This window comes from Salvelinus fontinalis, chromosome 20 (assembly GCF_029448725.1).
Source record: "Salvelinus fontinalis isolate EN_2023a chromosome 20, ASM2944872v1, whole genome shotgun sequence".
Lineage (NCBI taxonomy): Eukaryota > Metazoa > Chordata > Actinopteri > Salmoniformes > Salmonidae > Salvelinus > Salvelinus fontinalis.
In genome coordinates, this window is record NC_074684.1 from 22,108,005 (window position 1) to 22,118,602 (window position 10,598).

At 42.6% G+C, this 10,598-nt stretch overlaps 1 protein-coding gene across 1 annotated transcript; it reads left to right on the forward strand.

The window, feature by feature from the left end:
- The first annotated feature begins 6,483 nt into the window (after positions 1–6,483).
- On the forward strand, positions 6,484–10,300 carry LOC129817518 (hairy/enhancer-of-split related with YRPW motif protein 2). The gene is made up of 5 exons (XM_055872852.1): positions 6,484–6,778; positions 7,183–7,261; positions 7,610–7,693; positions 7,823–7,904; positions 8,410–10,300. Exons 1-5 carry the CDS (start codon positions 6,696–6,698, stop codon positions 9,087–9,089), a joined length of 1,008 nt encoding a protein of 335 aa, XP_055728827.1. The 5' UTR covers positions 6,484–6,695; the 3' UTR covers positions 9,090–10,300.
- The last annotated feature ends 298 nt before the right edge of the window (positions 10,301–10,598 follow it).

Genomic DNA, 10,598 nt, shown 5'->3' on the forward strand with positions numbered 1-10,598 from the left:
GCCCTTCCAAGAAGGCTCAAGGTCATTGGCCACAGATAAAATGACGTCAAATCGCGTTATATGTACAGTAGCTTTGATTGGACTGATCATGTCAACATCTTACTTTCAAACTCTTAGCTAGCAGTCATCATCATGAATCAAGTCGACAATCTACTGGCAAATCCGTTTTATTCCTTGTTATAAGGAGAGAAATAATGAAGAGAAAATATAGATAAAATGTATTGGTACTCATTGGCCAACGAAAATAAAGATTACACAACAAGTTGGAAATCCCAAATTCAACAATTAGTCGTTTGGAAGGAATCAGTGGCTAACTGCAGGCATTGCAAAGCAACCACTAACGTTAGGCTGCTATTCAATGAAGTGGCTGTGTGTTTTTTTCCCCAGTTTCCACCATGAATCCAGAGAATGACAGACTTTGAAGACAAAGTTTGATGACAAAATTTTGCCACAAAGGACCGCACACGGCACCTTCAAGGTGAGTCCAAAAATGTCTTGTATGCTGCTGCATAAATTATATAATATGCAAGGGAGATGTGTATACTGTAGCTAAGAAAGTAATACTACAAGATCCCCAAGTATAGGGATATACTTGTCTCAGTATGTAAAAATGTAATAAAATGTATGCACTCTACTGTAAGTCGCTCTGGATAAGAGCGTCTGCTAAATGACTAAAATGTAAAATGTAAATGTAAGTGTATGTTGTGTAGTAAGCTGTTAGTAACCCATCTGCCTCACCCTAATTCGGTCTATTTTCACCAATGCGGTATTGTAAACACATCGTTTGTGGCCAGGGGTGGTGGTTTGCAAACTTGTTTTGTACAGCTTTGACAGTGCTACTGATAGTAGTGGTGGCGCTTGGCTTGCACGTGTAAATTCAACACACACAACATTCTATAATAGAATTGTGTTATGTGACCTGTCAAATTAAAAGCTTATTTAACGCATCAAATGGTGTTATATGACGTGTATCTTTTTTGACATGCAATGTTCAGTGTGCCTCACCCTAATAATTTGGTCTATTTTCATCTCTTAATTTTGCCTACTGTTCTAATTTAGTGGTGCACATGTAGCCTATAACCTGTTTTAGAGAAATGTAATCATCGAATTTGATCGAATATCATCTAAGAAGATTTACGTGCTAAAACGCCACTGGAGACCACTGCTGTATCCTGCATGCCAGGGCAGCGACTCCACAGTGGTCAGGTCAATTTATGTGTGGCTGATGACTTCCTCACTCCCAACTGCTAATTCCTTTTACAAATTTACCACGGGAGTCCCTCCAGTGTGCACAGCGCATGCTACGTGTGTGTGTGTGTGTGTGTGTGTGTGTGTGTGTGTGTGTGTGTGTGTGTGTGTGTGTGTGTGTGTGTGTGTGTGTGTGTGTGTGTGTGTGTGTGTGTGTGTGTGTGTGTGTGTGTGTGTGTGTGCCTTTCCTTCTTTTAGAGGTGAAAACAACAAATCGGACACTCCATGCTGTTCAACTGGACTTGTCATTTTTTTACATTTGAAAAAACATGGTAAATGTTTGGGTTTGGCAAGGGATGCCACTGCAGATTTTAATGAATGAGTTTAATGGGTTTGGTGGAAAGCTTTGCAATTCAACGGTGAAATAGAAAACAAGCTGTTTTAACAATGGAGTCTGGACACATACATGTGGTAGGGAGATCCATAACTTCCTAAAACATGTATCCTGACAGGAAACTCAGGTCACTAGACAGGAAATAGAAACAGTGAAATGGAGCATCTGTCTGTTATATGTCTATAAATATGTTCTGTACCACTTCTTCCACAGGGATGCTAAAGGTCTCTAATTGCAACAAAAAGAAAAAACATACCACCAGATAAGTGAATGTGCTCGTCCTCAAGCATTTGAGTTCTTTAGGCATGAACATGCATACCTACCCTATGGAGTGACGCAATCTGGACACACCTTTTCTGGACCAGGAGCTGTCAATGCAGAATGGGGGAGGATTTGTGGGCTGCTGAACAGAGCCTCCGAGCCTGTGAGGGGAACTCCGGACATGTTGGTTTTAAAAAGGCCTGACAGAAATACAGCAGTGTGATAGGGAGAATGTCAGGAAGGGACCTATTATTCTGTGCCGTTTTGTTCCAGTGTTGGCCTGTACGACGCCTGGACCCCGTCTGCCGCGTTCTCGCTTCCCAGGATATCCGACTCACGGCCACTGCTAAGACTAAAAGACAAATATTTCACTCCTGAGACGCACACTACTTCCTGATATAGGATGCACTTGCTTGTCTCTTTGTGACCTTAAACACTAATAAAGGGCCTATAATGTAACTGGAGTCCAGAGGTTTGGAATCCGCCCAGCCAGGGCATTGTTATAGTGACAGCTCGTTCCCACTCTCAGGGAAAATAAACAGAGGGTCGTTTGTCTCTGACAAAATGAACAACAATAAGGAAGAGTCTGGATTATTTGGATAGGACTGGATAGTTGTTTTAGAAAACCTGTTGTAATGATATACACTAATGTTTTGATATTAAATGGAATGGATTAATTTAATTTATTGCTCACAGATTGTCATAAAGTCTAAAATAATTGTAAATATTAAATTGACAGTTTAGGGCTGAATCGTTAATGATACAAGCAATCAAATACCGGGTATTAACAGGTGCAGCTCTCAGGGCCCTTCAAAAGTAATATATTTACACAGTAGATCCAAGGTCTGTATTGCACATTCTGTAAGACATCCATTTGACATCCATTTGTTTTTCACTCAATTTGGGTGTGGCTAAAGGGGACGTCCTTGTCGGACCCCAAGAAAAGAGAACGCATCTGTTGCCATGAAGCAGTTAACTTTGTTTAAAGAAGGCAGCTCACAGGTTACTAAGGCCAGCCTTGTATTAGGAGGGCTTGAGATTGTGGCTGTTGCTGTTGTTTTCATTGTGTGCTGGGGACTTGGACAAGAACAATAATGCATGTAATGCTGATTTTGGAACGACTCCACACAGCCTTTCCCAGGCTGGGCAGCCTTGGGAACCACTGATACCATGGCACACCGGGGCTGTGGCTGAGGCATGGTGCTGGGGTTGGGGTTGGGGCTGGGCCGGGCCCCCAATGCATGGCACAGGGGCAGGGGCATGGGACAAGGCGGAGGCACGGAGCAAGTATGTTTGCCATGACAAGAATCCTTCCTTCTGCATGGGAATGGAGGACGCACGCACACTCACTCTCTCTCTCTCTCCCACACACACACACACACACACACACACACACACACACACACACACACACACACACACACAGTACATTATGCCCTTGCACACATCGCCCAATGCTGAACCAGCCTCATGCTCAGACTATTCTAAGAGGTGACACCAGACATACTGTTTCAAGACGCCGTCAAAGAGACTCAACGACGGCAGCCATATTCTGACTAATGTTTTCAATTCATGTCCTGCATCTTTATCAGTAGCTCTTGTTTTCTATCTACCAAGGATAGAACGTGAAAACAAACAGATAAAGGAGGAGGACATTTTAGCCCCTTTTGGCAAATTAAATGTTCAACAGCTTACACTGTTTTAGAGGATCTTGAGGACACGTGAAATTAATTCTCGAATACTTTGTCACATTTGTTACAAATTATAATATCAAAACTGCCTTTGAAATCCCGTTCAAGAGTCTTTGCGACCTGATATTGTTATAGGTGTCATTAGATGGCCGGCTTGATCACAGCTAGTCATTAAACATGTTAAAGGAATACATTTACAGTAACACACTGGTTTAAAATGCAGATATCGCTCATCATGGGAGGGATTGGTAGGGCAAGTCCCAGTAGGACTAAATGTTCTATTTACTCTATTCCCTGGGTCACACCTGAAAGAGCTTGTGCACGGCATTGGGGTATGTGAGGGTGTTGACAGGTAAATTTGACTGATTTCAAGCGAGAGGTGGGTATGGAAGGGGAGTTGTGGGGAGTAGAGACCAGCCTCTCAGACCCCGAAGGTGTGTGTGTGTGTGTGGGGGGGTAGAGCCCAGCCTCGCAGACCCAGGAGGTGGGGGGGAGTAGAGACCAGCCTCTCAGACCCAGGAAGTGGGGCGAGTAGAGACCAGCCTCTCAGACCCAGGAGGTGGGGGGGAGTAGAGACCAGCCTCTCAGACCCAGGAAGTGGGGCGAGTAGAGACCAGCCTCTCAGACCCAGGAGGTGGGGGGGAGTAGAGACCAGCCTCTCAGACCCAGGAAGTGGGAGAGGGGGAGTAGAGACCAGCATCTTAGTTATTTATGAACTTTTTTCACAAACAGGATTAAAACCAACAAGACCACCTCGCTGTTGAAACAAAGTTGTGAAAAAGAAATGAACGTGTGAAAGGTCAAAAGTTGCCCTGGCCCATTATGGAAGCAGTGCATTTCTAAGCTTTTATATCAAGTTAGTTCAATTGGGCAAACAACAAACATAAACAATGTGAAGAATCAGGTTACGAGCAGTGGTGTCGGCAATGGGGTCGACGCTTGGCTAGCGGTAACCTCCCTGTCATACCAGCCCAGCCTGTGTTCCTGGCTGCCTCTCACACGGCGATTGGGTTTCACTGCAGTGCGGTGAGCTGTGGGAACGAGTCATCACACTGGCAAGCTGCCTGGGAGACTGTGCTACCCTCCACCAGGGGTAAGGCACATGACAGGGGGGGTTTGTGCACCAAACAATGCACTATCTTCACTGTTTTACCCAGGAAGCGAACTACAGCTGGAGCCTCCAACTGGCAGGGGACCCAGTTCATTTGTGGCCCTCTCGGGGAGGGGTGTGTGTGTGTGTGTGTGTGTGTGTGTGTGTGTGTGTGTGTGTGTGTGTGTGTGTGTGTGTGTGTGTGTGTGTGTGTGTGTGTGTGTGTGTGTGTGTGTGTGTGTGTGTGTGTGTGTGTGTGTGTGTGTGTGTGTGTGTATGTATGTGTTCCTCTTAATTGCCTTGTGGTGAGCTACTCCTCTCACAGGAACTGCAATGTGTTTAAAACCAGAAGCAACATTTGTCTTTGGTTTAATATTTCCTTTCTTTTGGATCCTCGGTTATAATTACCTTTTTTCTGTGTTTTTATTTGATCTTTATCCCAATATCTTTTCTTCAGTTCCAAACAGCACTCCCTAACTGTTGCAAATCTGCTTTGGGTCCAAGGCTGTGTTTGCACAAGCAGCCCAATTCTGATCTTTTTTCCACTAATTGGTGTATTGACCAATCAAATCCGATCTTTTCACCTCAGATCTTTTTCAGAGCTGACCAGATTGCTAATTAGTTAAAAAAAGATAAGAAACACAGCCATAGTGGCATATCTCTAAGCACATTATTCAGATATGTGAAAATCTCTTTTACCAAGGCTCACATCAGATGTTCTTGGCACCTCCATCTACTCTTTTTATAGTCCTTTATGTTTAGAAGACATTCTCAGTTCAAGACCAGGTGTAGACTCTTGACATTCTCCATGCAAGTCCATGATGTCATACAGTACACACTACACACTCCTTCCCCTCCCTGGGGGCAGATTGGGATTGCTTGTGGTCGGGATGGCTTTGACAGCCATTTCATAATAGGCTCATGTGATAAATTATGAAAATGTATTTCTTCAGGTTATTCTGGCAAACTATTCAAACTATTCAATACATAATTCAAAAGTATATTACTAAATCTCTGCATACTGCACTCTAAACTCCTCTGTAAACTTGTCATCTCTGTATACCCGTGTTCTGTGCTCCTACCATGTTGTGCTGCTGCCATGTTGTGTTGCGACCATGCTGTGTTGTCATGTGTTGCTGCCATGCTATGTTGCTGTATTAGGTCTCTCTTTATGTAGTGTTGTGGTGTCTCTCTTGTCATGATGTGTGTTTTGTCCTATATTTTTAATCCAAGTCCCCACAGCACGCCTTTGCCTTTTGGTAGGCCATCATTGTAAATAAGAATTTGTTCTTAACCGACTTGCCTAGTTAAATAAAGGTTAAATAAATAAAATACAAATAGCAGACGGGGAATGATAGTGAATACAGTTCGGGGGGGAAATAAAAAAGTAGTATATAATATGTCATTGTCCCTATGTCCACTGCTACTGGAAATACTCAAATAGCCAAACAAAGAAAAAAAAGTTGTCCAAGTTGTGTAAAATTAATTTGGAGACATGGATATTTGCAGGAGGGGTTGCTCAGAGGAATGCTTTTCTCGCTGAAGATGAATGATTTTAGCAACATAAAGTCTATGTATTTATCAATGATTATATATTTTAGATTTTGATCATCTTTTTTTATGATCTACTTTTGCTTTCTTTTTTCAAGTTCAGGTAACGGTTTGGCGACTATAATTGACTATTATCTGCCACACATACATGTTTTGTCATGGTTGAAGCAGTGTTATATGTTCTGTCACATTCCGAGTTCGTGTAAACAGTTCCTCACGCTTTTCGCGGCTCGCGGGTTTCTTAAACAGTACTAAAACTGTGCAGTCAATTATCTAGCGAACTTGGTCCAGCGCTGGAGCACAAACCTCTCTCTCATTGCTCAGTGGCTCGGGGCGTGTTTTTTCTGCTGTGGGTGTTCCCAAGCAGGACGTTGGCAGCTACGCTCCCCTGCATCTGTGATTGAGGCTCCAACAGCTCGTTGGGAAAGCTGTACAAAGGGAATTGTACACGCACCAGTCAAGTCTACCTGGACGCGCACCCATCCACGGAGACGTTAGTAGAGACAGCGAGTGTATCACCATGAAGAGGCCTTGTGAGGATAGTACTTCTGACAGCGACATGGATGAAACTATTGATGTTGGCAGTGAGAATAATTATTCTGGGTGAGTTCTTAAAGATGGAGATTTGGGGAAAATATTGGGTAGATACAGAATGTCAATGGTCATTTTTCCGCGTGTTGGAGGCAAAACGGATGAAACTTTTAAGTTGAGTAAAGTTTGTCAGATGTGCATGGCAAAAAAGTTTCACTCTGGTGTAAACTTTCAGGTGACAAGTGCAAATCATCACCTTTATGTGTGGTTCATGAGCGAGGAACATTTTGGAGAATTCTCTTTAAGGTATTATAAATAGAGTATTAGTGCAGGCTACATTAGTGTTATCAAAATATGCATTGATGCATAAATTACACAATGTAAACTGTGTGGTTTTGGATAGTTGCTCATCCATAACAAAAAGAAAACATTCTGCTGAGTAAAATGAACATATATCTTATGTTTGTCCCATGCAGGCACAGCAATGGATCATTTATTAGATGTGGCTCCCCAACAACAACAACCCAAGTTATGGCAAGAAAAAAACGAAGAGGGGTAATTATTTATTTAGTAGTTTATTATCATCATTATTATTATGTATAACTTATTATTTAATAATGAAGTTTAGTTTAGTTCATTAATTCGACTGTTTTAAAAACGAGCACACATAAGACTTGAAAAAGACGTACATGTACGTGAGTAAAATCATCGCGGATAACACACACTAAAGTCTGGGACTTATTTACATTGTTGTCCTCTTGTTCCATTGTAGTTATCTTTATTGTGTATTTCTTATTATTTAAACATGTATTTAATTATTGTAGCGTTATTGTTAAAATTATTATTATTAGGCCTTGTATTATTATATTTCAAAGTATGCAATAAAATATGTATCTATTGTAGATCATCGAGAAGAGAAGGAGGGATCGAATCAATAATAGTTTATCGGAGTTACGTCGACTTGTCCCAACTGCATTTGAAAAACAAGTGAGTTGAAATTAAATGGAACTTACTGCAAAGTTTAATTTTCATCAAAACAGTTATGACATTTTGTGGATATTTTTAATTGAAAGTTATGAGAGTTCTAAGCCTCACACATCCTGTTGCTCCTTGCAGGGTTCAGCCAAATTAGAGAAGGCAGAAATATTGCAGATGACAGTGGATCACCTAAAGATGCTGCAGGCCACTGGCGGTAAAGGTAAGGAGTTAATTGGCTGCTTCTCTCTGCCTTACTGTGTAGTGAAATCTGAGTGAGCAGTCCCCTTTGACAAGTGGAAATAAATGCTAATGGTACGTTTCAACTCGTGGAAAAGTGCTGCTGGGACTAAAGGAGCACTTGACCCTTGGATTGTGTTTGCTTTCATAAATCCGTGGGAGGGGAGAAGGCTGCATTCACAGGTTGCCCTGTCAGGGGTTTGTTTGGGGTTTTCTGCAAGTGTAAAAACAGGTGAGACAAAACAAACATATAAACATCCCAGCACAATCCCAGACTGTTAAGGTTATGCCTGGAAGCACAGACGGCGCCCTAATGGTCAGCCTGGGGGACCAGCATGTATCCATCCCTCTCCATTTACTAATCACTGCCATCAGTAGCTGGTGGCTACATTACAGATCGTTAGAGAGACCGGCAGTATTTATAGGTGTTTGCCATTCATAATTTCAATATCCTTCCTTTGTGTCTGTCGGCTTGTCTGTCTCTATAGGGTATTTTGATGCCCACTCCCTGGCCATGGACTTCATGAGTGTGGGCTTCAGGGAGTGTCTGACGGAGGTGGCCAGATACCTGAGCTCTGTGGAGGGATTAGACAGTAGCGACCCCCTGCGTGTGCGCCTGGTCTCCCACCTCAGCACCTGCGCCTCCCAGAGGGAGGCGGCTGCCATGACCTCATCTATGGCACACCACCAGCAGGCGCTCCACCCTCACCACTGGGCCGCCGCCTTCCACCCCTTCCCCACCACCTTCCTCCAGCAGAATGGACTGCCCTCCTCAGACAGCGCCGCCAGCAGACTGTCTGTGGAGGTGCCCCAGCGTGGCTCGGCCCTCCTAACGGCAACCTTCTCCCATACCGACTCCTCTCACAGGGCGCCCTCTAATGGCAGCGTGGCGCCCTGCGTCCCCCCGCTCTCCACCTCCCTCCTGTCGCTCTCGGCTACTGTTCACGCTGCGGCCGCTGCTGCTGCTGCGGCCCAGACTTTCCCCCTGTCATTCCCTGGAGGATTCCCCATCTTCACACCTCACAGTGTGAGCAGCACAGCGTCTATGGTAGCTTCAGCTGTGAGCCCCTCCATTTCCACCACATCCACCTCACAGCAGAGCAGAGACAGAGAGAGCAGCAGCAGCAAACCATACAGACCTTGGGGAACAGAAGTAGGAGCCTTTTAAGTGTTTGACTTTTCAAAGGTCTCATGGTGGCTCGAGGACTTCCACACTTTGAAGATAAAGGAACAAGACTGTTTTATTAACTATAGCTTGGATTTTTTGGTGTTCATGGACTTTTATTCCACCAGCTTATTTAATTTCTGACTGTGTACAGATTCAGAGCAAATGCAAGTTATCTTATGGGAGCGAGAGCGACGATAATGAAATCCACTTAAAATGTACTAATGATTCATTTTTATTGAATAACAACACTCAAATTGGACTAGCTAGCTTCTGTCTATTTCTCCATTTTCAGTGTCAGTTTGTTTTCATCATTTTCTTAACACTGTCACTAGACCATTTGCTTCCCCAAAATTGGCTAGATAATTCATATTATTATGAGTATTATTTTCTGAATATGTGAAATAGAAACAAAATTCCTTAAAATATCCAGCAGAAGTTTTGTTTTGCTCTGACCTCTGACCTCAACTCAGTTGATTTTCTTGGTGGGGAAATAATGTGATAAACAGTCACAAAGCACCCACTGGACTCAGACACCAGTTCAATGTCTTCTTTTGATTTACATTTGGTTGAGTTGTCGACCAAAAATGTTGCCATGTCATTGGATTTAGGCTAAAAATTGGGTGAAAAATATACGAAATTCCTTTTGATTACTTTTCAAATCCAATCAGTTTTCCACTTTGATTCAACGTCATGACAGTGGGCAGTGTCTTTAGGAGTTGTTCTAATCAATCAGATGAAGAACCAAAGGGTTTGGAGATAATCAGTCAACGAATGAATCAAAGCAGAGTGTTTCTAATCTAATCCAATCATTTACACGTTTGTAAATATGAGATGAACTACAAGCTATATTGAAGATAGAAGTATACATATTTGGTGATGCACTTCAATTTGCTGCTGGAAAGAAGTGACAGGCGCTTTTTCCTTTAGAAAGTACAAAAACAACACATCACATAGCCTAGTACTTCCAACTGCAGTTCAATGATACAACTGTAACTTGTTTGGCTGTTTTCTTTTGTAACAGTTGCCTATGCAAACAAGCCCTCTAGGCCTACTCTACAGATGTCACTGATTAAAAATGTTTTTTATATATATATATTTGGCCACTCAGAGCATGTTCTTCTTTGTTTTCACCACAGCAGATCAATGGATCCAGAGTATGTGGCAATGCTCTAACGCCATAATAAAATAAATCGTTTTTTGAAGACCACAAAGTATACGTTTAATCTATTTTGGTGAGGGAAAATATTCCTCCTTCCTGTTATGTGTTATTGAGAGGTTGGGTAAAACAAAACTCCCTAAGAGAGACACACATAATAACAATTGCACAACTGGCACTGTCTGTACACAGAGTTGTAAATCAGTCACCAACATTTCTACAGCCATTCGAGACAACAACTCACCCTATTCTGTAATTATATCTACTGTAGGGACCTATAGACATTGAAGTTTAAAAAGATATCAATTTCCATGTGTCTATTGTGACAATTTTGGACTGCACCTCTAGACAAT

Bases quoted from the DNA above. Each gene is read 5' to 3' on its own strand.
- LOC129817518 (XM_055872852.1), top strand. From the start codon at position 6,696: ATGAAGAGGCCTTGTGAGGATAGTACTTCTGACAGCGACATGGATGAA. The intron at 6,779-7,182 runs GTGAGTTCTTAA...TGTCCCATGCAG, and splicing joins AGTGAGAATAATTATTCTGG to GCACAGCAATGGATCATTTA. The intron at 7,905-8,409 runs GTAAGGAGTTAA...CTGTCTCTATAG, and splicing joins GCAGGCCACTGGCGGTAAAG to GGTATTTTGATGCCCACTCC.